The sequence below is a fragment of the Aspergillus lentulus genome, assembly GCF_001445615.1.
Source record: "Aspergillus lentulus DNA, contig: Alt13, strain: IFM 54703, whole genome shotgun sequence".
NCBI classification, from domain to species: Eukaryota; Fungi; Ascomycota; class Eurotiomycetes; order Eurotiales; family Aspergillaceae; genus Aspergillus; species Aspergillus lentulus.
The window spans coordinates 234,132-261,558 of NW_028322114.1; the positions used below are offsets into that span (position 1 = coordinate 234,132).

The window sequence follows — 27,427 nt, forward strand, 5'->3', positions numbered from 1 at the left end:
CAAGAGAGCGACAAAATAAACAGCTGCTAATCCACGCATATACAAAACAACTACTTCGGATTGCCCCGACTCCTACGAATGCGACACCCGAACCTCGGTCACGCAGACGATCCCCTCGCCTCCAGACGGCAGGATACGCTCGTCACTCGAGTTCCTCCCCTCGCCACCTGGGTACGTCGCCGTCATCGTAGTCTCATACCCAGACTGGTACGTCAGCTCCCCGGTCCTCTGCGTCTTGGCCTCAACGTCGGAATTGCCGCTACCCAGCGTCTGCGCCTTGGACTTGTGCTGCCGCGACAGGGAGCGCAGTTTGTGCCGCGTGCCGCGTGAGTAGTTTCTCGTGCGGGAGCGGGAGCGGGAGTGGAAGTGGTAGTGGGAGTGGGAGCCTTGCGAGCCGTAGCTTCCCAGGACTTGTTTGAAGAGGGGTTTGAGGGTGGGGAGGCTGCCGGCGATGATGCCTGTGTTGCATTCGACGCTGTCGGCTCTGTTAATGCATGCGTGCTTGCCAGAGGAGAAGAAAGAGAGAGAGGCGTGGGACGTACACAACCCAGATGGTGAGATCGGTATAGTCCCAGAGGAAGTCACCGGTGCGGCCGTAGTTGGGGAGGATGGATAGTTTGACGAACGCCGCAGTGCAGGCACTGGGTTGTTAGTAGTTAGTATCCTTTTTAGAAGATTGAGAGTCGCTTACAATATTCCCAGTCCCAGGATGCAGACTAGGGATGCCTTGACGCGGCGGTTGACTTGGAGATGCCTGTTCTCGTTAGTTGGCTTAGCTCAAGGGAATAGGCAAGAGACATACCGCAGCATGAAAGCGGGCAGTATGGCGAAAATCAGGTCGGTCAGGATATTCAGAGCTGTCGATGTCAGCCTGGTAGCAGCATCTCCGTCTCATGACATACCGGTGTTTGTGTAGCTCAGTTGCAACAGCTGCGTCGGATTGAAACATTTTGACGTGACGCTTGGATCCCATATTGACCGGATATTTTGGCATTGGAAGATGAGAGTCTAGACCGTTAGACTGGCTTCGAACGGGGCGGATGCACTTACGAAGAAGCAAATCGTCGTATATAACGACATGAACACTGCAGCAGTCAGCGGCGCACTTCAGACATGCAATGACAGACAAACCGATAATCGCCCAGATGAAAACCCTATAGCCCCTCCTCGGCGCAAATCGCAGAAGAAACAGCCCAATAGACACCTTAACCAACCCAATCGCCCACATATATATGCCCTGCGTCGCAAAATTCAGCTGGTTCGCCTTGACCGCCGTGTCCATCACGTAGGCTGTATGTCGCCCGGCACCGTAGACGACTTCAGGAATGATGATGGCCCAGCCTGCAAGGGACTGCAGCCGTTAACTTTGTTGCAGTCAATATCCAACAGCAACCTACCAGCACCACGGTCAAGGCCATCGTATAATCCTATCCAGTCAGCGAGATGTATCGCCTTAAGGGCAGAGGGACGCACATCAGCGCCGACATTGCGAATCATGAATACGCGCACATACATGCGCGCCAGGACAGTCAGCAAAGCGGATATCGTCACAATGGACGTCGCGGCGAGGATCACAGGCCCCCGGTTCTCGTCGGGCAAGCCTGATCCACCTATATGATCGGCCATGATGCGTCGTCGTCTTGACCTCGACCTGGCCCTTTCTACTCCGTGCTATGGACATGAAGACATAGAAATACCAGGATAGTACAGAAGAGCATGGACGATGCTGACTCTGGCCAGGAACAGAGACGGGGACTTTGGTTACAGCCAGGGTCAACTAATCGTGGGGCTAAATTTACACCTCTGCGGCGGAACTTGGTCCTAAGTTCACTCCCATATTCGCGTCTGCTACCTTTCCCGGTTAACCAGGGGATAATATAGTAAACTCAAACCTGAGGAAGGGCTTGAGCGCTGTCTGCAGCCAGCAATGACTCCCAGACAGAAAAAGCAAAACAGTCTAGGAGAGAACAAGATTTGTGGCTATGAAGGGCAGCGTTGAACAGTATTGCCGAGGACGCGATACTACAAGTCTGAATCCAGTTATACTCGAAGAAGGGCCATAAGGTTGTCGCATCGAAGCGCATGTGCGACATGGCCAGCCCTCATACCATTCATATGTCTTGGCAGTTGCTGACCGAGTGTCTCTGCCCGTCTCCATAAAGGTATTGTCTCAACTGTCGTGTCTAGAATTGGCACCACCTGACTCGAGATGTCTTGGATAGACATACTTTCGGGGAAGAAGGAGGAGTCTCCAGTCCAATAGAAAGCACCGGAGATGTGAAGGATCAAACTTATCCGGTAAGTTCAATAGTCGGAGTCTTTTCTTAGGCCGAGAGGCTTCCGGAGGGAATTGTTCCATTCTAGTCTAAGTTTAATTAATTAATGGCTACATCCCAGGTCTCCAGTCTACATAGGCGTGGAGATAGATCCCTATCCAGTCGCTAGGTACTGGTGTAGGAGACACGACCTGGCCGGTCGTTTAACGACCCTCTGTGCCTGATCGTCGTCGGATCCGTGGAGAGTCAAGAGAGACCTTCGACTCTAATGGTTGTTCTTTTTGCGAAGTTTCCTGCCCTAACTCAAAAGGTTGAGTTGTTCGTGTATTTTTCTTTCTCGTCTTGCTCGAAGCTGAAGAATATGTAATAAGTATTAATAATAAGTTTGGAAATTTAGTCTAGGTCAAGGCAAAGTCTTTTGAAGGACGAAAAAAGGAACTATGTTCCTACGACTGGACAACTGGAGTCAGAGAATACTGCTACAGTCGCAACGAGTCCCAAAGTCAATTGTCTCCTAGGCTTTTTGCACCGAGTATTGTCGTTTACAATAGCTTCTATCCTGTATTCAGCTCATGCCCCAAAACTGGGAACACCGACGAGTGAAACACCAGCTGATGATTAGACAAGAAGTTCGTCTACGGAGGTCAATCATCAAGAGACGCTTGATTGAATCAGTCACGGACCAGCCCAGCAGCGGAGACTGGAGACGGATATTATGGTGGTCTCGCGACGCACTCTATTTACCTTTCAGCCACGGTCCAGCCAGCGCCACTAATAGTCGGCCAGAACGAGGATCATTCCTCGCCGGGCCTAGGACAGCGCTGACTGCATTAGTCAATTGGCCGGCTTCGTGGACGGTAGTGCTCGTGTCGCTAAGTTGCCTGGGCACTCGTGTTGAGAGTCGAGTCTCATGCAGACTATGGCCACTAGGTCGAAAGTATGCATAATGAAGTCAATGAACGGCCGCGTAAGATGAGAGTAAACCACCGGATAAAATCACTGATATAAGAAAGCCATAAGTGGTTTGCGAGCCAATCAATAGATCGTATTTTCTGCTTATAGCCGACATTGCCGTGCTGAATTAGTGCATATTTATTGGGGGTTTACTGTATTCAATTAGGGCATGGCTTGAGTTGCCGAATCTTCTGTGCTTTGCAGCTCGTAATTCTCCGTAGCCCCAATTATATCACCCAGATCTATGGATAACTACACTGCAAAACACAAGATACGAAGCTTTTTAAATTGAGATACACTAGGAAAGCCTTGATATGACTAGGTAGAATGTGCGTATAACTAACAGTCTGATTCTTCTCAACAAGTGAATATCTAGGCCAACTGTATATCCCTAGATGGCAAAAGTGACGGTTTTCATATTCAAGACTTGATGGATCCATTCTCCATTGGTGTGTCCAATTCAATGATTATAATCTCATAGATATCTAGGCGTTATCATAGTCATTTTTACCGAGTCACTCATAAAAGAAGGTTGAATAACAAATGACCAAGTTACCCCATTCAGTAAGCGCTAGTCTAAAGCAACACAGAAAGGTAGTCGACTCAAATCCTACAAATTGACCGTCTTACCCTCTTCCTTCAGGGCCATCCCCTCTCAGTCAAGTCACCATGGTTGCCATCTACGCTCTGAGCCTCGCGCTCGTGCTGACAGTGGCCCTGGCTATGCCCTCTCCCCGGGATGCTACTGCACCCTCCTCTGCGGACGTTACCCCCCTACCCTCTACGGCCTCCAGTTCGCTGGAGACGGCCTCTTCCCAGCTTGACCAGCTCGCCAACTTTGCGTACAACGTCACCACTGACGACATATCGAACAACGCAAGCACCAAGCGCGGCAGCTGCTCAAGCAGCAACCTGCGCATCCGGCGCGACTGGAGAGCCTTTTCGTCCTCGCAGAAGAAGGCATTCATCAGGTCTGTTCGTTGTCTGCAACAGCTGCCTGCACGCACCCCGTCCAGCGTCGCTGCTGGGGCAAAAACTCGGTATGACGACTTTGTAGCGACGCATATCCAACAGACCTTGAGCATCCACTATACTGTACGTTTGTAAGATCCAGCGAGTTGGACAGCACCGACTAACCCATCAAGGGAACGTTCCTGGCCTGGCACCGCTACTTCATCTATCAGTTTGAGCAGGCCTTGCGCGACGAGTGTGGATACACTGGCGAGTACCCGTAAGCAAGCGCCTACTACTTGCGCGTGAAGACCGCATCTGACCATGACCATAGATACTGGAACTGGCCCGCGGACGCCCACTCCATAGAAACCTCCCCCGTCTTCGACGGCAGCGACACCTCCATGTCCGGCAACGGTGCATACGTCCCCAACAAGGGTGACATCGCATTGACGCTGGGCAACTACCCGATCATCTACCTCCCCGCCGGCACCGGCGGCGGCTGCGTCACCAGCGGGCCCTTTGTGAATTACACGGTCAACCTGGGCCCTGCAGGGCTCAGCCTTCCCGGCGGGGGAATGGCCGTGCAGCCCACCCCCCTTGACTACAACCCGCGGTGCCTGAAGCGCGATCTCTCGACCACGATTCTCCAGCGTTATTCCAATGCCACCGCCGTCGTGAAGCTCCTCCTCGACAACAAGGATATCTGGGATTTCCAGATGGCTATGCAGGGGGTCCCCGGCAGCGGGTCGATCGGCGTCCACGGCGGCGGCCACTACTCCATGGGCGGCGATCCCGGCCGGGACGTGTTCGTCAGCCCCGGGGATCCGGCCTTCTGGCTGCATCATGGGATGATCGACCGCGTGTGGTGGATCTGGCAGGCGTTGGATGTCAAGAACAGGCAGTATGCTATCTCGGGGACCGGCACGTTCCTGAACTTTCCGGCGTCGCCTAACACGACGCTCAGCACGATGGTGGATATTGGGTATGCCAATGGGGGGCCGATTGCCATGCAGGATCTGATGAGTACGACCGCGGGGCCATTTTGCTATGTCTATCTGTAGTGCAATAATACTCACCGTGCTGTATGCTCTGTAACATAATTTGAGATACTAGATGGCTTAGTCGCCTTTATAACACTTCCTGACCCAGGGGTACATTTGTAAAAAGGCTTCATCTGCACTCTCCCATGGGGAAGGATCAACTCGATACATCTCCAGATGACTGTCTACAAGTGATCCGTGTTTCCATCCGGGACTTAATCGGGGACCTTGGTGGGAACTCGAACGTCTGTTACCATCTTCCTACGTCATCTATACAATGATGATCTCCAACAGTCACACCATCTGCTCTACTCACCTCACCCCACAACATGGCAACATACGACGCCCTGATCATCGGCTCCGGACCCGCCGGTCTCTCCATCGCTCTCGGGCTAAGCCGCATCCACCGCCGAGCTGCCATCTTCACCAAGCCTGGCGGCGCAGGCTTCCGCAACGCAGGAGTCCCCGAGATGCACAATGTCCTCGCACAGGATACCACCCCACCAACGGAATTCCGGCGCATCGCAACCGAGCAGATCAAGGCATACGGGACGGTCGACTTTCTCGAGGCGGAGATCGTCGCCATGAAAGCATACGCCCAAAACGGCGCTGCGGATACCTTCCACGTCACAGCCGCCGACGGACGGACCTGGCAGGGCCGGAAGCTGGCGTTGGCAATGGGGTGCATCGACGTGTTTCCTGAGATAGAGGGGTACGCGGAGAACTGGCCGCAGAATATGTAAGCTAGCTGCAAGCTACTTTGCCTCTCCTGGCGATGGCGCTGATCCCGCTAGCTTCCAGTGTCTGTTTTGTGATGGGCATGAGCGGGCGCATCTTCCAGGGGGGATATTGACGTTCCCGCAGCCGATGTATGCGCACTTGGCGCAGATGATGCATCTCCTTGTGACGCCTACGTCTGGACCAATTACTATCTTTACGGACGGGCCGGTGGCAGAGGATGAGGCGATGAAGGCTGCAATGGAGAAGGTCAATGCGCTGCAGTGTACAGTTGAAACAAGAAAAGTTCTCCGACTGGTCCCTGTGCCTCCACCTGACATAGGTGTTAGGGTCGTTCTTGAAGACGGCAAGGAGTATAAGATGGGATATCTCGCCCACAAGCCGCGGACGATCCTGGCGGGTCTAGACATGATTACCCAGCTTGGGGTTGAGATTGAAGACGACCCGATCCTGGGGCAGAGCGTCAAGGTCGATCGACTGTTTTCGACGAATATCAGGGGGGTTTTTGCTGCGGGGGATGCGGCCACTCCGTTGAAGGTTGTTGCTAATGCGATGGGGAGTGGTAAGTCTTCCTCTCCTGTTTAATTTACTTTGTTGACAGCGTACTAGGATCCACCGTTGCAGCTGGTATCGTGCAGCAGCTAGTCGCAGATGATATGGAGCTCGTCCTGGCAGCACAGAAAACAGTTTAGATGTCAAGCAACCAACATATCCAAGTTTCACCCCCGTAGGAAGTTATTTCTCCCCCTAGCAAATAAACCCCATCCAACCAAACCAGTGTCCAAACACGGTAAACCTCAACGGCCGCTCAATAACCTCATACTCAAAGTTCCGCCCCAGCCCAGCGCCTTCATACAACGCCCGCATTCCCCCTCGGTAAACCCAGGCTTGTTGATCGTCTCCAGCACACCAGGCTGCTCTGACCCTAAAACAGCCCGTAGGTCAGCAGTCTCCGCATCTTCACCTGCAGTTTGCATTGGTGCCGGCAAACCCCATCAACAACAACAACACACACCCCACCCGGCTTCAAACACTCCTTCAACCGAGCCAGCAATCTCCCCGCATCGGTAACATGGTGCAGCGCCATACAAACAACTACTACATCAAAGCCAGTCAGCTCCACCTCCATTTCATTTTGTGCAGGAGGATCAAGTAGATCCAGACGATACGCCCGCATCTTCTCCGGGTAGCCGTGCACCCGGGCCCAGGAGTTATGCTCGACTCCATATTTTCAAAGAGATCGAGGCCGATGGCTTGGGTTATGGATGGGAGAAGGGCCTGATGTTAGATTGTTAGCTTAGCTTGTTCTTTCGTGTTGGTGGGTTTGCGTACCTTGGTGACTGTGCCGGCGCCACAGGCGTAATCTAGTAGTCGGATAGACTCAGATTCTCACGGGTGTTCATGATGAGGGGTAGTGGACAGTTTCCCGGTCTTTGATCTCCTCCATGATCATTTCGATGAGGGGCCGAAGTCGGTGTGGTGTGTGGAGGCGACATTGCTAGGATGATGTTAGTGTGTTGTGTGCCGGAGCTATCTATTTCTTACTTGAAGTGGGTGCGGTTGGTGGCTGTTAGGTCGCTCATGTTGGCAGGTTGATTGGATGGTATACTCTAAGGTGAAGGGTGATGGGATGGCACGTCTGTCTTATATGTTGAGGTAAGTACCCTGGGATCGTACCGTGTATAATGTAGCTGCTAGTCTACACATGACTAGCAGAAACAAGTAGATACATCAACCATATGATGGTAGATTTACTCAGAAACAGACTATAGCACTTGCTATCCCAATGATGATAATGCATACACTATATACCTATACCTGTCCAATGCCCATACTCTACATCCCAACGCCATACGTAACTCATGACTCATAACTAATTTTGCGGCAAGCCCTTCCCATCAGACAGATTCCGCAGAATCTCCTTGAGCTGCTTCAGCGGCGTAGGTTTCGTCAGGAACAGGTTCACCCCGCTCATCATGGCCTCGTGCTGCATCGACGCGGAGAGGACGGCAGTCAGGATGATAATAGTGGTCGGGGGACGCTTTTTCTTTCGTTCAAACGCGCGCATCTGCCGCGTGGCTGTGAGGCCGTCCATGACCGGCATGGAAATGTCTGCAGACATTAGAAGTGAAGAATGGAGAAACGACCGAAACGACTAACCCATGACGACTGCGTCGTATTTACCCGCCTTGAACTTTTCCAATGCCTCGAGCCCGTTCTTTGCCGTGTCGTAGGAGAAGCCGCCGGTTTTGACGCACATTTCAATGATCTATTCGCGTTAGAGGTGGCAAGGATCGCGGGTTGAGCTACGTACCTTCAGATTGACCGGGTTATCCTCTACGAGAAGAATATTCTTTGCTCCTTTGCGGTCATCCCCATCGGTGTTCTGTTGCTGCCGGGCTTCACCGTTAACTGCTCGTCCAAGGACAGGCTCTAGCACCCGATCTTTCTCGCCGTTCACCATGCCCTCAAACATGTTATCCGTGTCCGGGGGCGCGTCCTCCACAGGCCGCACGGGCGAGGGCAGTCTCCGCGGCGATGAACTGTTCGATCGCTCTGGCTGGCCCATACAATGCTCAAAAGCCGTGGCCAGCGTTTTCGGGCTCACCCTATTTGCTATTAGCAACGCACATAATTTGCGTGGAAACACTTACGGTTGGGTGAGGAAAATGACCGAATCCTCGACGCTCTCTCCCAAGGCCTTCCAGCTGCTCGTTCGGGCGGAGAGAACAATCAACGGGAGCGCAGGCTGGATCTCTCCACTGTCTGGCTTGGGCTCGTTCGAGCCTTCGATATAGTAGTTGCGATACTCGTGTTCCGTCACGATGGCGAAATCCGGCTTGGTCGAATCGAGCTCGTCAGGGGTCAGGACGCGGAGTCCGAACCAGCCGGATACCATGCGCCCGAGGCTGCTGCGGATGCGGTCGAAAACCCGAGGGTCGAATCCCAGGTCGCCCAACTTGGAGCTGCGTGTGAATAGTGAAACCGTCATGCCGCTCAGCTGCTCCTTCAAGGGGGCAAATGAGCGAGGGGACGAAGGACTGGACGCCTCGGGTGGTTCGATAGGCAGTACAACATCGACGTCCGTTCCCTTGCCGACTTCACTGGTGAACTTGATCTGCCCTTTGAGTGACTTGACGATTTGATGGACAAGATGCAGCCCGACTCCCAGGCCCGGAGAGGTCGTGTCTTCCTGCAGAAAGGCGCTGTAGAGATGATTTGTGAGAAAGTCCTTGGACATGCCGCGGCCCGAGTCACTGAACGTCATGCGAATCGCAGGGGTTTTCTTGCCATCCACCAGCAGGGTATCGCGTCTCATCCGCAGCCGGATGTAGCCCGCCTGGGTGTATTTGAGAGCATTACCGAAGAGATTCATGACCACTCGGCGCCAGGCACCGGCATATACACTAAACCGCCAGCTGTCCTGGCACTCGATATCGACGATGGTGATGAGACGGTTCTTCGGGCCGAGATCCTCCTTCTTGGCCAGCGCGTCACTATCCCCATTTGCGCCCCGCCGCTGGTACTCTGCGCCGGCAAGCAGACCCTCCACGACCTCTTGCACCAGCACGCTCAGGTTCTCGTCCTGAAGAGACCCTGGCACGGCACTCTGGGGCTTGGACACGTCGCTGCCGTGCGCGGCAGCCTTCTCTGATGGACGCGGCCGAGTGAGCGTATTGATCTTGGCATAATCTAGAAGGTGGTTCAATGTGTCCAGCAATGTGCGACCGCAGCTGTAGACCGTCTCAATCAGGGACTTCTGCGCGTAGCTATTGACCATTTCCTGCAGCAACTCGACCGTGCCCAGCAGCCCATGCAAAGGCGACCGCAGCTCGTGCGAGATAGACGAGATAAAGTCACTCTTGGCTCGGTCGGCGGCCTCCAAGTCGAACCGGGACACCTCGGCCATGACGGTGTTGCTAAAGGCAGCCAAGTACGTCAAGTCCTTGGGTTCCGACAGCACTCGGCCAGGGTCATTGGCCCATACCAGGCAGACGGTGAACCACCGGCCCCGCTGAAAGTCCCAGACGGGATAGACGGCGATACAGCGTGCATCCGGGAGGACCTTCATCAATTCCTTGATGTCCATGGTCTCCTGCTGGATATTCTTCTTTTCCGGCTCGGTCGACATTGCTCCGCGGCTTCCTGTGCGGGAGTAATTCATTTCATCGGCGACCCCCTCGTAGCTCAGGGAAATGGACCCATCTTCCTCGATATGGAAGATCTTACCCCGGGGATACTGGTCGATGAGATGGGTGATGAAACTACCCGAGAGCGAGACGTAGTGGCTATCGTTCAGGTTGACTCCTGCCTCGGAGGTAGTCGAGGTATAATGACCGAGCACGAGACTTCGGGACTGCGAGTCGTCATCCGACGCGTCGGTATCGGAACGGGACCCGGGGATGGACATCGATGGGGCCTGCTCCTCCATGCCGGCGGTGTCCAGGGATTGCTGGCCAATGTAAGCTTCAGGGTTATCAAGTTTAGACTCGGTAAATCCCACTGTCTGCCGCCGTGCGTACACGCTGGCGTCGATGAACATGGCGCCTTCGACGTCGAGGGCTTGGTAGATCATCGAAGCGGCGCGGTTGACTACGGACCGGACGTTGGTGGGCGCTAGGGAATCCTGCAATTGGCTAGTGGTGGGGGAGAGTGTTGGTCGCTTCTTGTGACTCTTTTCGTCGGGCTCGCCGTCTTTCTCTTCTTCGTCGGTCTCGTGCTCGCCACCTTGTTTGAACCTTTGGACGGGGGATCCATGCTTGCCGTGCTTGTGCTTGGAGTGAGTCTCTGGTATTTCGTTGTCCTGGTCCTGGCCAGCATTGTCATCCTTGCCATCCGTATCATCCTTGTCATCCTCGCCATCCTGGCTATCCTCACGATTAGACCCGGTGACCTGTAGCTTCTCCAATTTCTTGTTCAGAAGACCCATCTGCCCCCCATATTTCTTATCCCGCGCATCCCCACTGTCAAACCACTCATTGAGATCCGACTTGCCTTTGACGAACAATCCCAGCGCCCGCACCATGCGCTCTTCACGGTACTCCTCCCGCATCGCTCGCTGACACAGCAAATGATCCATGACGGTGGCCGAGAGCTCCTTGAGAAGATGTTCCTGGTCCTCAGTCACCCCATCCCGCGGCTGATCATCCAGCACCGCCAGACTCCCAATCACATAGTCATCCGGCGACGTGATCGGCACCGAGACATAGAACCGGTTGTGGGGATGGCCTGTGACTGAGGGATGATTCTTGAACCGATCGTCGCTCGTCAAGTCACTAGCCACGAAAATATCTCGACCCTCTTCAATAAACGACTTGACCGCATGATAGCACATGGTCACCTTCTGGCGCGGCAGCCGGCGCACCCCCAGCCACAGCGCATCCGCCCGGTCGCGGCCGTCCGCCGCCCGCAGACTTAGGTCTGGTGTCGCCTCCGCAACCACATGCTGCATTGTCTTATCAAACAGGGAGATGAGAGCGCGCTGCGCGTTCATGCGGAGGGCGGCCAGCTGCGCAAAGACAGTGAGGACATTGTCGCGCGACACGTTCGGGTGGTGTCCGACCGACTGCTGGGCAAACTTTTCGGAGTCGGAGAAGCCCCAGTAGGGGAGGTAGCTACTCTGAATTAGTCATGGTCAATACAGAGGTTCAACCAAAATGATTACAGGTGCATTTCTCGTTCGCGAGCGCCCTCGCGGTTAAAAGCATACTTGCGTGGACCGCCTTCGCGGCTTTGGTTTGAACTGGCTGGCGAGTCCATCTATGACTGTCAGCTCATGATCTAGCGGTGTGGCAAGTAAAACACACACTGGAAATAGCCTGGTTGATGCTATCGAGAGCGTCGAGTCATTTATACGGGCTCAATGGGAGCAATTGGAATGGGGTGTGGTGTTGTTATCGGTAGAAAAAGGAAAAGATGGGCTGATTGTGATAGATGGCTGCAGCCGCTGGCGTCATAGGCTGTTGTCGCGCGATCTCTCACCGACGGCGGCAGAACCGAGAAGAAAGCGTCCATCCGCATATAATATAACCTTGGCGGGTATCTCGATAGCTTACTGTACATCGGTACCAGGGTACGATCGGCGGAGACAATAATAGATGATGTTATACCGAAAACCGGAAACCGGCATACCCAGCTTCTAATTCATATGTACTATGTTGCTCAGTGTACTCCGAGTACTTGGTTGTTGGTATAAGTACGTGTTTTTCGGTGGAGGATGGATCAAGCAGGATCTTGTGCTGACGTCATTAGCCGCGTCCCCCTGGACGGACAGACGCAGATCGACATCCCAACTGCTGCACAAGATGTCATGGCTGAGAGACATTTCCAGGCGGATTGATTGGATGCTTGCATGCTGGGATAAATGCCATCATCTGGCATCCTACACTGACACCTCAGGCATAATGTCACGTGTTATTTTCCACGCAGGAGATCCAGACTGAAGACAAGGCAGCATAAATTCACCAGCCCTAAAGTGAGAAACAGTTTAGATCTAACTGCATGATAGCTAGTAAGTTGATCACCAACACTAAAGGCAACCCATGTTCAATTCCAGAGTACAGCCAGATGCACTTTCTCCCGCCTGTCGCTGGACAGTGTTAGATTACTGATTGATTATATGACATTCCGAATAGCTTCATAATCTCTCAGATAGGTAAGTGATGATATAATCTGTCATACCTAGGAATAAGCCCTGGTAGTACAGGGTTGTAGGATCAGATGGTTGATTCCTCTCTAGGAAGGCTGTGATACAGGGCGTGCTGATTAAGCAACAGGTGACCATCCACCAGAATATATAAGAGCTGATCGATAAGACTGACGACTACGCGATCAGTGTTAACATGTATTGCATCACTATTTCTACTACACTACAAATGGTAGTCTGGATACCTTTAGTTGAACATTTTTATGGTTAACAAATAAGGAAACGTAGCTTCTCCTGTTTGCCAGACGGACATAGGTCTATATCGACTATCTCCGCTATAACTCCGCAGTAAGCGTAAGCGCGGGCTGTATTCTGCAGCATATATAATCGGTAATCCCCAGGTTACTTACTCGATCCTAAATGAAATTTCGAACACGAGTTTGAGTTGATTGAAGAATCAACAACATGCATCTCATCCTCACCGGCGCCACGGGCCTAGTTGGCTCCGGCGTCCTCGACGCAATGCTGGCCATGAAAGAAGTCACCAGAATATCCATCTTAAGCCGACGACCAGTCAAAATGGCCGAGGACGCCCAAGATCCCCGAGTGAAGGTCATCATCCACCCCGATTTTGAAACCTACGACCCAACAGTCCTCTCCCAGCTGCAGGGGGCAACAGGCTGCGTATGGGCTCTGGGTATCAGCCAAACAAAAGTCAACAAAGAGTATGTCGGCCCCTTCATTTCGAAAGAAATCTACTAAAAAGAAAAGGGAGTACATCAAAATCACCAAAACCTACGCCCTGGAAGCCGCAAAAGCCTTCCGCACTCTCCCTCCGCCAAACCAGCCCTTCCACTTCGTCTATGTCTCCGGCACAGGCGCCACCACACAGCCTGGCTTCTTCGCTTCACTATTCGCCCGCGTCAAGGGCGAGACCGAGCTGGAACTCGCAGAGCTACGTCGCGAGACCCCACTGTTTAGGACGAGTTCCGTCCGGCCGGCGTTTATAGACCATGCGCACCACGACGCGATCAAAAAGTACCTTCCCCCGCGGCCTACATATGAGAAGCTGTTCCAGCCCTTTGGGCCTGTATTTCGGGCAGCGATGCCGGGGCTGTGTAGTCCGACGGAGCATCTGGGGAGGGTTCTGACGGAGATGGCGATGGGGAGGTATGAAGATCGGTTGGTTGGGGGGAAGGATGTGCAGATGGTGGGGGAGATGCCTATCCTCGAGAATACGGCGTTTCGGCGGTTAGCTGGGTTGAGTTCGTGATGCGACTGTTGTATATTGGTATAGTGAGGGGGCCATTGTATGTTAGGTTTGGCTTACGCGTATTTACATATGGTATGCTCTGCCTTTGAGGGGAGCATCGCCTTATCTACTGTCCTGGACCATCATAGCGTTGACTCGTTTCTTGCGCATGCAGATTGACCAGAAGGATCTGCTGTAGGACTGCTCTTACAGCTCGAAACGTGGATTGTGGTACCATACCTGTGACTTGCAACCGCGCCATTGAGGGTGAGGTCAGTACCTCTATAGTATACCCTTTGATGTAAGCGACAACTTCACCAGTTTATCGCAAGGTAAAGACATCTATATACACGTCTTCCTCTAGTCTATCTGAACCATCACGATCAATAAATCTCCAACGCCATAACGCCATCCTGCTATGTGTATGCAGTCTACTGCTCAACCTCACGAACAGCTCTCTCTACATCCCCAATCTTCCTCCGCCCAAAACGAAGTTTATACATCAGATTCTTCTCCTTGATCAGCAGCGCCCTCTTGCGTCGTCGGCGCGGATAGTTGATCGGACTTTCTGCCCCGGTGAAGATAGCCAGGTCATAGAGGAACGTCCCACAGAGTCCGCCAGTGATATCCGCAGCCCAAGGGCCCCATATCCACCAGGCATTTTTCTCTCGGAACACCTGGCCTCCCCAACCGGCCATGAGCGCAACCAATCTCGGACCAAAGTCACGGGCCCCATTAAAGCATCTGCATGGTCAGTAAATCATAACTGCAGACTGGAAATGCCAAACTCACCCTCCAGTGTTATACCCCAACGCGAGAACAAGCACGCTTATCAATATCCCCAGGATAAACGCCTGCATGCCCGCCCCGGGCGGCGCATTAGTATCATCCCCCAGCGCCATAATCGTGCCGACTAGAATCGCCGTCCCAACAAACTCATTAAAAAACGCCGTAACAGGGTGCACAAAGTCCTTCGGCGCGGTAAGCAGCGCCTGTCTCGCCAGCGACTCGCCCTGCGTGACATGGTTCGCAAGCGCAGAGTCCACAATCGCATCGTGGTACAGCGCGTACGCGATCCCACCGGCCGTAATACCGCCGACAATCTGCGCCGCGACGTACACCATGCATTTCCTCGCTGGGAAGCCACGCCAGACAGCCATGCTGATCGTGATCGCTGGGTTCAAGTGCCCGCCTGACACCCCGCCCGCCATGTAGATGGCGATCATGAACGCGAACCCCCACGCTGGCGCGAGCGACGGGAACGACCCCGCCTGGTTCTGCGAGGTATATGTCTGCAGGCCTGCGCAGAGGCCGAGCGTCATGGCGATGGTCGTGCCGAGCCACTCGGCCAGCGGTTCGCGGAACCGGTATCTGATCTCTCCCCATTTATTGAAAAAGCCGCGTTCGTCCGGTTGGGCGACTCGGGCTTCGGGGTGTTCCTTTTCTTCTGCTTTGAGGTCGCCATTGTGAGGCGGGTGCTCGGTTGGTGGTTCGTCGGCCGCGGGGACTTTTTCTTGGTGTGCGTTGGGTCGTTTGGTCTTGGCTTCTGTGTCTTGATCGTCCCCGTTCCTCATCCCGGATCGCATAACATGAGGCAACGGTTGTGCCAGACTCCAGATTGGGGCGTTTTGCGGCTGGCCATAACGGGGGTTGTAGTGCATGTAATCAGGGTGCAGGTAGACGCCGCCTTGGTACGGCGGAGGGCGGTTTGAGCCTGTTAGGGAAAACTGCTGGGGAGCATTTGGGATTGGCCCATTGTCTTGGGACGGCTGCTGTATTGTTTCATCGGATTGGCAGTTGTGGGATTGCACATCTGTTGATGTTAGACAATCAGTGGTGATAGAGGGTACAGGTACACGTACGGTTTATCTCATGCAATTGAGAATTATTCTCTGCCTCCATGGAATCTTGCCGATGGAAGCCCAAACACAGACCAAAAGAAATACAAAGAGCACAATTGATTGATGTTGCAATTCATCTACGGCAGGATTTGAGTATTATATGCAGAGTAGAGATAAGGCACGTATTACATCACAAAAACAGCAAACCTGTCATCGTTACCAAGAATCAATTCTGCCCAAATCTAGCCAATGAATGCAAAGAAAAGTCTTCATCTCAGACCAGGCAATAGAACCATAATAATTCAGGTTTATTTTAAAACTTGTCGGTGCTGCTAAAGATCTCTGCAGCCATTGACTATGTGCACGCAGGAATCGCTCCCAGCCAATCATTTCTTCTCAGTCATAATGTCGGCTTGATGTCATAGTAAAGGCTTCTTGTGGAGACTGAACGAACAATCTAAGATCGGCGGGGCAGTACCCTAGTAGATAAGCCGTTTCATTCGCGGCATCTGTCGTCTTCAGGGATTTCCCGGCCACTAACAGCCCTGTGGGTTCGCCGTTGCTGCCAAGTTCTCTTGCGGAAGAGTCACTTAGTAGGATGATTTGCAGGGAGATTCATATTTCTTTAGCCAAAGTGCTTTGTGCACTTTTTGAATCTGAGCAATTAACTTTCATGCGAGAAATTCTACAGCCCACGAATTCGAGTACTTGCTCAATCAGTCCCGACTTTGCCTTCTTCCGCTGTAAACGGTCCCTATTTTGCAAAAACCACACTGGGTTAGGTGTGGGTTATACCGCATGCCCCTTCACATATGTATTAGGATGCGTCGGGAGCGGACCCAACTTCAGATGCTACCTTTCTATATCGTCCGCTTTGAAAACAGCGGGTGACTTCTCCCCGACCCTACCTATCTCCTGATCATCCTCGCGTGGACTTCTGTCTGGTTACTAATACCTTACCTTTGAAATGCCTTGCTTCTACGGCAGAGATCAGGCCGTTCGTATGCAGTCTAGCGGATACCCCGCTTGACACGTCACCTAGAGCGCATAAACTTATGAATAGAGAGGTTCTGGTCTTCTGTGCAATATAGGTCGAACAAGTCTTCCGCGCTCAATATTTCTTCGTCGAGAAGATTGCCGTAAATAAAGACAATAATAATGCCATCCACTCCAATTGACGAAGTCATCTGTCAAACAGACAAGGACTATGGTACTGTGAGGGATTTCTTTGAAGCCAGGTCACAGATTTTTCGACGGCTTATGACTACACAAGAACTAGTAAGGCTAAGTACATTGGCACTTTGTGTTGTAATGGTTCCAAAGCTAATAAAGAGATGGCATTTCCGGCAGGTCCAAGCAAGCCCTAAAGCAGAGAAATATTACGAAGGCCAGAGAAAGCGCGCTACATATCCGACTGAAAAGCAAAAACAATCATTTTACCGCATGATGACGAAAATTGGTAATGACCTGCAGGCTAGAGAGAAAATCATACTCGACCCCTCCAAGACGATACATCTCCAGGCTCTCGATATCTGTTTAGCCCCGGGAGGGTATTCCGCAACCGTCTTGAAATACAACCATTATGCTAAAGTGTGTGGTCTCAGTTTACCAATAGACGAGGGTGGGCATGATGTTCTTCTTCCGGGCTGGCAGACCGACCACCGCGTGAAAATTAGGTTTACCGACATTACTATGCTCGCTGCAGAGATCGGCTTTCCCGATTTACCTTTACAAGACCATCCACAAGCATCCCAATTTTCGAATGAGTTACCTTTTCAAAGTCAGACTTTCGATATCGTGTTTTGCGATGGACAGGTCCTGCATACACACGTACGGGCGAACGATTCCAAGAATGAGGCTTTTCGACTTACTAGCGCACAAATCATAATCGCACTGCAAAGAGTCAAGCCAGGCGGGACTATGGTCATGCTTCTACACCAAGCTTATAGCCCACATACTATAAGGCTCCTCGAGTCATTTAGCCACTTTTCTCAAATTTCGTTATTCAAGCCGAAAGTAAGTCACGCACAACGGAGCTCCTTCTACCTCGTGGCAAAATGTGTGGAATCTAAAAGTGAGGCGGCGTGCCAATTGCTACATCACATGCGAGGAGTCTGGAGTTCGCATACAGTTGAGCAGTTTGGTGTGGATTTGCCGGAGCCTTACACTGGAGCAACGCAGAGAACTCTGCAAGAGCTCTTGGAATCGTTTGGAGAAAAGCTGGTTTCTCTAGCTGAGCCATTATGGGAGATTCAGATCGAGGCTATGGAACGGATGTTTCTGTGAATGCATGTGTTATTTATCTAAATTTTGTTTCCTTTTAAGAAAATGTCGTACGAGGCGCCAAATGGGTTTGAAGGGCAGATATCCACGTTCTCTATAGGTATCAGCACATACTGCATCCGAGGAATGAACAGTATCAAAGGTAGCTGTAGGATATATAAAGAGCTTTATCCACCATTTCTTTACTTAACTATCGCAACACGAATCGAAACTAATCTCTTTGCGGGTATTACTATGGCTATTATATAGTTACATGCCGGGTTTATTTGAGAATCCTCACTGCAAGCCCTAATCTTATGAATCAACACGAGTGGGATCGGCTAGGTTAAGAGATTCTGGTTCGTAACACTGCCAGTAGAGTGTCAGCCAAGAAATGAGTGAAGTTTGATGTTGAGGTTGCAGCTTCTAAATCTGACAGGTGATAAACATGTTTACTGCTACTACAATAACTACGCTACATCACCGAAACCAATGAGGTTGGCATTGTATTACCTGAACCTGTTCCACTGCCATTGCGGTTACTTGCTGGGGGATCCTCCTGGCTTGCGTGGATCAGGCGGAGGTTCGGATGGGCCTGCACAGTCTCCGTTATGAATTGCCTCGTCCGCTGTCTGACTTCCAATTTCATTTTTCAGAGCCCTGGTTTTTCTGCTACCGATCTTGACATCCTGGAAGGATTCGTTGCAGTACAAGTAGCATGTAGCACAGGGAGATACTTCAAGCATTCCTCAATCAAGACTGACGCCAGAAAGGTTTTTCCTAGAAGCAATTAGTGATTACGGACCTGGAATTGCCTGCAGCCCTAGATATTACCTGTCCCTGGACGCCCAATGATCCATAGTAAGGAGCTGGGCGACTGCTCAAGGTCTGGAGATAACCAGTCTTTGACCTTGGCCTCGTCCAAAATCCAATCACCGCTGCTGGGGTACTGCACTCGATCATGACATATGTTGTTTTGCTCAGTTTCAGTCTCCGGTCCTGAGATCCAGCTTCGGACTTCGTTGAACATATTTTTGTGCCTTTTTGCTTCTCGCTCATTGAGGTCAAGGATCTCCTTGTCAACCTGCCGCAAATGGACACGGATTTGCTGCATGTCCACCTCGTATATTCCGGGGTACCTGTTGTGTATGGCTCGTGTCTTGTCCTCGATCAGCGTTGTATGGGACCGGATCCGGTATAAAATGCTCTCAAATCTTTTGCCGAAGTTTTTCCCGAGCGGACTGAATACAGCCTGAAGGGCTGCAACTTGGGAGCATTAGTATAGCCCATCGGATCAGTTGATTGACATCGCAGACATGTTGCGACAGTGCGGATGCTGCTAAGAGAAGATGAAGGACCATACAGTGAGGCGCTACTTGGAGCAGCTAAAAATGGCCATTCCGCAGTTGTTCAGTTGCTGCTGGAACAGGGAATATTGATTGACTCAAGAAAGGAGCCGACCGGGGAATCAGCCCTATACCTAGCGACTGCCAACGGAGAGGGAAAAAATGGTACGACTCCTGCTCGAGAAAGGTGCAAGGACTGATGGGTCAACGGATTGTCGATTGACGTCGCGGCACAGAGCTTGCAGTGACGGCCCATGGACGGTTTGTTCGTTCTCTGGTGGACGGAAAAGCTGCTGATGGGAACTTAGACGGCATGTTTCCGCTCACACCATGTTGAATGGATGTCCGCTTGAATGCTTGTCAATCAAGGTCCATTAGATTACACATGAGGTAGTGCGCAAGGATTTCCCCTGTTGTACGATAGCTATTTTCCGCCCCCTTGGTGTCGAATTAAATCAGCTGTAATAGGCATTCGCACAAGTGCAAGTGTCTCCATGAATATCAAACAGCATTTATATTAGGATACCGAATACTGGCATACTCGAATACCAGACCTACTGCTGCTGTTTCACAATCACCACGGGCCCAGAATACTCCTTCCGCCCCTTGACGAGGTACATCACAAGGCTGATGATAAAGACACCTCCGAAAATCACCACACTCCAGTTAAAGTTGTCCGGAGTCACTGACGTCTCACTAGGCCACAGGGACCAGAAAAGCGCAAAACAGCAGTAGAGCAGCCCGATTATGTTCACTGCTAAACCCCATCGGCCCATATTCCACCGACAGGGCGGGAGAGTCTCGGGATGTCGGATCTTGCGGTAGATCACGCAGCTGATGGAGATGATGTAGGTGTACATTAGAGCTGCCACGTTAAGGGAAATGATTGCGTTGAATGCTGTCAATGATCCGATGTTGATGAGGGAGAGGAGACAGCTGATGAGGCAGGACAGGGCGATTGCATTCACGGGGATCTTGCGCTTTGGGTTAACCTTGGCGATCCAGGAGGCGAACGGGAGCCCCTTATCGCGAGCGAAAGCAAAGGTTTGGCGGGAGGTTGACGCGTTGAACAGGATATTGCTGAAAATAACAGGTAGTAGAATGATTGCCGTCAGACCGTTTACTCCCGCCGTTGAGGTAGCGTTCTTGAAGACGTAGATAAAGGGAAAGCCAGTGGCATCGTCCAGGGCGTCTTCCACGGATGGGATGGCGAAGAGGTAGGCAATCAGCAGTACGACTGCCATGATACCGTTGCTAAAATAGCCCCAGGCAATGGCCTTAGGTACATTTCGGCCTGCGTCTTTGACCTCTTCAGACATGTGTGCTGTAGCGTCGGAACCTACAGCATTATTAGATATATACCTTCGGGCAAGATCAAGAGACGTGGAATATACTCAGAGAGCCATAGATTGCGGAGATTTGTCCGATCATGACGCTCAATCCCATGCTAGACCATCCTCCCAGATTTGTCCAGCCGGTGATAAAGACAGTCTCGGCCGATTGGTGGGGGGCCATGGCCCAGAGGACAATAACCACCACCGCCCAGGACAGAATATGCAGTATCATGAGGAGATTGTTAAGGAGGGGCATCAGATTGGCCGCATACACATTGAACACGTAGATCACCAGGATCATCGCAAAGACAAACAGCGTGCCCTGCCAGTTCTCCGCAACATACTCAGGATTGCGCACGCTGATTAGACCCTGTATAATGGTACCGGTGAGAAAGGATCCCGAGGCGGATCCGGCTTGCCACGCTAATACAGACATCCAACCTACATTGCAGGAACACAATCGTCAGAGCGCGCTGGTTTCAATGCGGGGCAAGGCGGAGCCTACCTGTAATATAGCTGAGGAACTTTTGGTATCTAGGAGATGCAAACTCAGAGACCCAATGGTACTGCCCACCCGAGGTTGGTGCCCTAACGATGCAGCAAGTCAGAGTTATTGACAGCAGACCCAATTAGAGGTGTCATACATAGACGCCATTTCCGACAGCGAAGCGATGATGAAGCCAAATCCGACAAACGTCCAGACATATGACCAAAACATACCCGCCAGGCCTCCGTTCTCTAGGCCCTGAGAGTTCGAGCTGTAACCGCAAAATCTCTGTCAAAATGCCCTGCGTCGTTAACTCGGAGACAACTCACATGAGGATAAACTCCCATGTTGCTTGAAGGACTGATGCAAAGCTCAATGCGGCCAAGGGTCGCAAGTTTCTCTTTCAAAAGACGTTAGACAGCACCGTGCTAGATTATGGCCGAGCAGTCACCTTGAGCTCTTGGACTTTTCCCATCCGTTGCATATCATTGTCGTCGGACGCGGTTCCGGCCTCTCTAATGCCATTATGGTCAATTGGGCCGTTATCGTCCATCTGAATTGCTTCTACCGCTGAGGCTTTGTTATGCATCTTCACAACGCACAGCCAGCCGCTGTGAAACCTCTCAAAGGAATAAATGGACAAACTGAAGGGTACAGGGATGGGATAAGAGGAAAGAGCAAAAGAAGGAAAAGATAATTGTTACCAGGCTGGACAAGGGGGCAAGCTAGCGACGGAATTAAATCCTGCAATCTAGACTAAATATTCGACTTCGGGGCCGAGATTGTCTTCAAATATGCGAGAGCGGCATATCACAGATTAATTGGTGGGGACACCGTCGATTCATGGTCGATTTAACCTTGTCTGTTATCAGGAATTTTCCGTCCTACCATCAAGCTATTGTCGCCGGTGCCAAGTATAGTCAAGTTAATCAAAGAGATTCCTAGCCCTCCCTTAGCGGAATCCTTCGTGCGTTGACCAAGTGGGGTGGTTGCTCCTCGGCCGTCAAACTAGAGACATGCATTACGACAAATGCCATCTCACAAAGGATACTTCAAAACGGCTCAAGCCTTTCGAAAGTGATGGCAAAATGAAGAGACATGGAATTTCAGTATCGAATAACCAGGTGCACAGTGATCCCGCCGTTCTGATTCTTCATCGACATGGCTTGATGTGCATGATCTCAATCGCGCTACAGCAGACACCCTGGTCAGGGGAACGGAGACCAGTGCTGTTCTGGTCCTAGCGAGTAAGACGACACTTTTCAGACCATTTTGGTCCGGGCGAGGATGCTAGATCGAAATTCTGGGCCAGTCATCATGATCGTACGATATTGCGTATGCAACACTGTGCAGGAGGCTAGACAAATCCTACCTTAGTCCGCGAACTTATGTTACTATATTGATGACGAATTTTCCGGCCACTCCTGAAAATTTATTCTGAAAAGAGATAAGCAGAAGACACTGTCGAAGGATGCGCCTGTTGATATTTTTTCTGCTGTTGGCTATGCCGTGTCCTCTCCGGGCATCGTATTGAGCGTACTCCGTACATCCTCGTCATGTCGACTACTACAGCCTGGCCATCTGGCGTGAGCGCCCCTCTCACTGTCGAGAATAATAACAATCATAGCGCATTGATTGTTTTAATCACGGCGTTCTCTTTGGTGCTGGTGGTGGCCGCTCTGGCAGCACGGGTCTTCTCTTCATATAAAAGGCATACCGTACAGCGCGATGACTACTTATTTGGTATGGCTGTGGTATGTATTCGAATGACAACTAGCATTAATAAAGGGTTCTGAGCTTATATTCACTAGATTCTCGCTTTCGCTCAAGTCTCGGTGGTTTTCACGCAGGTCCATTATGGCTGGGGGACTCGGACAGAGTTAACGGCGGCAGACACAGATCGAATGCTTAGGGTATGTGGTTATCTAGTGATCTCTGTCTCGTGATTCTCACCGGGAAGGCCGCATATGCCGCCGACATTCTCTGCATCGCTGCCCTAGGTCTCTCCAAGATCACCACCTCGATGTTTTACGAGGTGCTCTTCTCACAAGTCCGGCGACTCCTGATCCGAGCAGTACTCGGGGGAGTGATCGTCTGGACATTGGTGGCTATCATACTGCTAGCAGTGCGTTGTAGTCATGATCCATGGAACGACATCAGCGCGCAGTGCAAGGGGCTTGTATAATCTGACCCGTCCTCAGTACAGGCATATACTAACTGCTCAATAGCTTCCCCGGTGGCAAGCCATCACCGCGATGGATATAATCATCGAGATCCTGCTCTTCCTCTATTCAACGCTAGCAATATACAAGGTCCGGATATCTACCAAGAAGAAATTCTTGGTCCTCTGCGCTTTGGGTTGTCGAATTGTGTGAGTCGCTCACCGGCTTTCAACGATCCTTCCGCTGATCTTCTAATCTGCTAGTCTCGTGCCCCTAGCAGCCATCCGTCTCCACTATACCCAAGCACAAATCGAGTCCGACGATCCAGTCCTCCAGGGAGCCTTTGCCACGGTGGCAACCGAGCTATACCTTGCCATGAGCGTCGTCTGCTTAGTATCCGCCTTCCTCAAATCTTTCATGGCCGTCTATGTAGATGGAAATGGACTCGCGTACACAGAGAGCGCTTCTGTGTCGGTTTCAAAGTCGAGGGTACAAGCCTCAGCGGACGGTATTACTCGCAAGATCCGTCGCAGGACATCTGCTGGGGTCAATCAGCTTAGTGGCTGGGAACTGATGGAGGATGCGTCCGCTAAGCAATCTGGCTTCAATCAAGGATGGGAGATCACGAAAACTGTGCAGCTTGACATTCAAGACGAACCTATAGAGCTTGCAAATAGCAAGCAGCCTCCACGCGCAGTAGTGACTAAGACTTGAATGCAAACATGGATTGTGAAGATGTTAGTTATAGGTTAATGTCAGACATGTCGCCTGGGCAACATTCTTATGCTGGTCTTTAGTGAACGCTACATTAAGACAAATGAGTTGCATCCAGTGAAACATCCAATGAACAACTCGGAATTTTGTGCGGAGAAAAGACTGACCAAGTCACTCCGCTTAGGGTGAGCATATACGGGACTCGGAAATATACCCTAATAGTTCATTCTAGCAAACAAGGCTGACTAAAATTATCGAGTACGTATACTGCTTTAATTAACTTTCAGGCTCGTATCAGCCCGGGGTGCAGTTCAGCAAGGTCTCAGAAAAGTTCGACAAGGTCTCGGGATATCCAGGGTAAATTGAGACCGTGAGGTTTCAAGCTACTACCTAGATATAGTAAGGTGGAAAACCTCCGCAAGGTCTCAACTCTAATTTTTATCAATCATCAAATTTACTACCCCAAGATTAGGGTCATTAGGGCGGTTAGGGAGTAGGGTAGGTATGGGTTAGAAATAAGGAATCTATTTTTCAGGGTAGTTAGGGGGGTTTTTAAATCATTTTATATATTAGCCAAGGAGCTCATTTGAGACCTTGATGAGCTTTTTCTTGACGATAACTTGAGACCTTGCTGAACTGCCTGCCCGTATCAGCCTACTCTCCTAGCTAGACTACCCGCACCGCACCGCCTTAAAAGTCGGCTGTCTGGTGATTGAACGGCTTCTCGGAACACGGGGGAAGTACCGGGGAGTGCCCGGCTAGTATACTGGACGGGTCTAGCATAGATATCACTATATATTCCCCGCGGAGAATTGGATCAATTTGCAAGGAACTAGACCTATACTCTAGACCGTGCAGAATGCATCTGATAGTAGACGTCTCCTCTAAACCTCCACCACTCCGGGCACAAAGCCATAATTATCCACAGTTATTCATGGCTCTACTAAAAGAGTAAGGAGTGTGGCTAAGTTCTATCATCAGGAATGTTCGATATTCCCCAAGAACCGCGAATCCGGGCTTTACAGGGGAAATACAGCGCCATTTCAGACGTAATAGAACATACTAGGTGTGATAGCCAATTTTCCGCCCAATAAAACTTAAGTAATTACTTATAGTAAAAGAAAGTGAAAAAGGAGCTATAATGCCCCACTTATTAGGTACTTAATAGTATAAAGTAACTAGAAAAAGACTATAAGCATGCAACCTAAAGGTATATCTAGGCACAGTGTATATCTTAGAATAAGTAGCAACAGTAACATAACTGCATATAAGAATCTAGAATGATATAAGGATAAGCAGTAAGAGGCAACTTACTAGAAAGCTGGTAGATAAAGAGGTAATAGGTGCTCTAGAGTAGACAGGATATATAACCCCTAGTATATAATATTAATTAACACCATCCTAACCATACTGGACTTAACTATCAAAAAGGAGTATCAGCACTGGATTACTGTAATTAATATAGTTACTACTTTCTGTGACGTGGAAGAGGGATCACCTATAAGGCTACTAAATATTATATACAAACATCATACCTTAGAAGTCTGACCATCTACTCCCCCTGTAAAAAGGCAAGAATGCACTTTATTTAAGGAACAAAAGACCACTCTTTCCTAAGTAATTGTATCTGTCTATATTAAAGCTTGGCATGAATGGCTAACCATTTGCTTTCTTTGCCTAGGAAATCCTTGTATGCTGGAATATAAGTAAGTCAAAAACTTTAGTACCCCTAGGTCCCTCAGCCATCACTTTGTTGACTTTCACGCCATATAATATCCAAAAGACATGCGGGTCAAATGCAGCACCTGCAAGGAAGAGTTAGAGAGTAAGTCAGCATTGATAAACCATGCTAAGAGAGCGCATGGAACTGTATCACGTCGGCTGTTATCTGCCCTTGGCCCAGTCTAGATTTTATGCGCCTCCAGCCTGGCTATTTAGAGACCCAAGAATCCCTTACTTGTTTGTTCTTTTTTGTTTTTCTTGACGCTGCATATTTAGGGCTGGTCCCTCGACATCTGATACTTCTGCTTGATATTCTAGTTCGCTTTATCTTAGTTGCATAGTTCCCTCGTCATGTTATTGTTGTACCTGGTGGTACAGTGCTACATCAAAGAGTAGACACATGCGGCGCCTCAGTATATTATTTGTCAACTAACATGTTGCACCCTTCACACGCTATTAAATCTATCTAAAGCACTTAATCTATGAGCACTGTGCCCTTACTCTCTATAACTAGGACTCTTATCATGCTTAAAAAAGTGATGAAGCTCTTCCACATCAAGACTCGGTACCCCACCGGAAAGGCGGGGGTGCTCAGCCTCATGCTCAAATGAGTTCAGGCTACGGCTTCCGCTGCCACTTCTTACTCCAAATTCTATTCTCATTCCCACACCAAGCCTGATTTTAAACATGCTGCAGATGACAAAAAATGTCTATACCGCTACGATTCCGGCGTTATCCAGCTGAACGTGGAACGCCTAGGGCAGAACTCCAGCAGCAAAGCGCCCTGGGCTGTTCTAACCACCGAATCGACCGACAGTGGAGAAAATGCTCAACAACACCCAACACTTATTAGGAGTCAAATTACCTGTGCTTTACACCCTACGCTGTCCGGAAATGACGGGCTCCCGTGGACGTTGAATCGATTACGAATGGAGTGAGTTGTTAGGATCTGCGAAGCTCGACGGGGTGTTTGTTCCATTTGGTCTGTGTCTGACTTATACACCTTTCAGGTATACTAAATGCGTGGAGATTGTATCTCCCGAAAGCCAATTTTGCATCAGCTCTGCTATAATCTTCTGCAATCTTCCACACCTTTATCCAACTGCCAGGGGCAGCAGCTCCGCAGAACTCGGGATATCATGGGGTGCATACGACGCGATTATTACGCTCATACAAACGCATTTCCGCTACTGCAAGGATATCATGCTTGTGCTGTGGGCCGATCCAAATATAAGCTTTTCTAAGCGCGACGCAGAGCAAGAACGCGATGCTATGGTGGCTCGGCTTGAGAAAGTGCTTTACCGGGCGGACGAGCTCTATCGCACTCTTGCGCAACAGGGGTGTGAGTTTTCGATCTTTCCATCTCCAAGACCCTTCGAGTTGTGTCTAGCCCGAGCTAAGGAGACTGGTGGGGTATTTGAAGAGGGTGACTGGGATCGAAATCGGGGTGCTGAGTCCCGTGTCTGGCGCAGTGTTGAACCAAATACATTGAAGAATGAGTCATCAAGCAGCACATGCATGGATGGGAAACCAGGCTATTGGATTCGAACAAGCTTTTTCGATTGGTTTGAAAGGAAGGATATGCAGTTTGTTTGAGATGAGAGTAGTGGTAGGTAGGTGCTTAGCATGTATGCTAGCAAGACAAGGGAAAGCAACTGGAACCTTGATATTGACTTTGTAAATGTGACCCTAGGACTAA

At 50.7% G+C, this 27,427-nt stretch overlaps 7 protein-coding genes across 7 annotated transcripts; 3 read left to right on the forward strand and 4 right to left on the reverse strand.

Annotated features, from left to right (window-relative positions):
• Positions 1-72: 72 nt before the first annotated feature.
• Positions 73-1,626, reverse strand: ALT_7357 (uncharacterized protein; the record flags this gene model as incomplete). Its single annotated transcript, XM_089600243.1, has 8 exons — positions 73-475; positions 543-641; positions 692-754; positions 803-857; positions 903-1,008; positions 1,051-1,085; positions 1,132-1,341; positions 1,398-1,626. The coding sequence occupies 8 exons, from the start codon at positions 1,624-1,626 to the stop codon at positions 73-75; spliced, it is 1,200 nt and encodes a 399-aa protein (XP_089455428.1).
• A 2,273-nt stretch (positions 1,627-3,899) lies between these two features.
• ALT_7358 (uncharacterized protein) lies at positions 3,900-6,654 on the forward strand (the record flags this gene model as incomplete). The annotated part of the gene is made up of 7 exons (XM_089600244.1): positions 3,900-4,325; positions 4,376-4,461; positions 4,516-5,085; positions 5,149-5,207; positions 5,519-5,963; positions 6,019-6,524; positions 6,572-6,654. The coding sequence occupies 7 exons, from the start codon at positions 3,900-3,902 to the stop codon at positions 6,652-6,654; spliced, it is 2,175 nt and encodes a 724-aa protein (XP_089455429.1).
• Positions 6,655-7,835: 1,181 nt separating this feature from the next.
• ALT_7359 (hybrid sensor histidine kinase/response regulator) lies at positions 7,836-11,722 on the reverse strand (the record flags this gene model as incomplete). The annotated part of the gene is made up of 7 exons (XM_089600245.1): positions 7,836-8,074; positions 8,123-8,231; positions 8,277-8,571; positions 8,617-10,415; positions 10,467-11,276; positions 11,328-11,577; positions 11,628-11,722. The coding sequence occupies 7 exons, from the start codon at positions 11,720-11,722 to the stop codon at positions 7,836-7,838; spliced, it is 3,597 nt and encodes a 1,198-aa protein (XP_089455430.1).
• Positions 11,723-13,073: 1,351 nt separating this feature from the next.
• ALT_7360 (putative nucleoside-diphosphate-sugar epimerases) lies at positions 13,074-13,881 on the forward strand (the record flags this gene model as incomplete). The annotated part of the gene is made up of 2 exons (XM_033560518.2): positions 13,074-13,333; positions 13,380-13,881. 2 exons carry the CDS (start codon positions 13,074-13,076, stop codon positions 13,879-13,881), a joined length of 762 nt encoding a protein of 253 aa, XP_033416409.2.
• A 410-nt stretch (positions 13,882-14,291) lies between these two features.
• ALT_7361 (MIP/aquaporin family protein) lies at positions 14,292-15,762 on the reverse strand (the record flags this gene model as incomplete). The annotated part of the gene is made up of 3 exons (XM_033560517.2): positions 14,292-14,604; positions 14,653-15,673; positions 15,723-15,762. 3 exons carry the CDS (start codon positions 15,760-15,762, stop codon positions 14,292-14,294), a joined length of 1,374 nt encoding a protein of 457 aa, XP_033416408.2.
• A 4,101-nt stretch (positions 15,763-19,863) lies between these two features.
• ALT_7362 (uncharacterized protein) lies at positions 19,864-21,719 on the reverse strand (the record flags this gene model as incomplete). The annotated part of the gene is made up of 6 exons (XM_033560515.2): positions 19,864-20,648; positions 20,704-21,084; positions 21,149-21,231; positions 21,288-21,401; positions 21,460-21,530; positions 21,582-21,719. 6 exons carry the CDS (start codon positions 21,717-21,719, stop codon positions 19,864-19,866), a joined length of 1,572 nt encoding a protein of 523 aa, XP_033416406.2.
• A 967-nt stretch (positions 21,720-22,686) lies between these two features.
• ALT_7363 (uncharacterized protein) lies at positions 22,687-27,324 on the forward strand (the record flags this gene model as incomplete). Its single annotated transcript, XM_089600246.1, has 7 exons — positions 22,687-22,884; positions 22,942-23,043; positions 23,091-23,255; positions 23,359-23,501; positions 23,556-23,991; positions 26,346-26,662; positions 26,739-27,324. 7 exons carry the CDS (start codon positions 22,687-22,689, stop codon positions 27,322-27,324), a joined length of 1,947 nt encoding a protein of 648 aa, XP_089455431.1.
• Between the last annotated feature and the right edge of the window lie 103 nt (positions 27,325-27,427).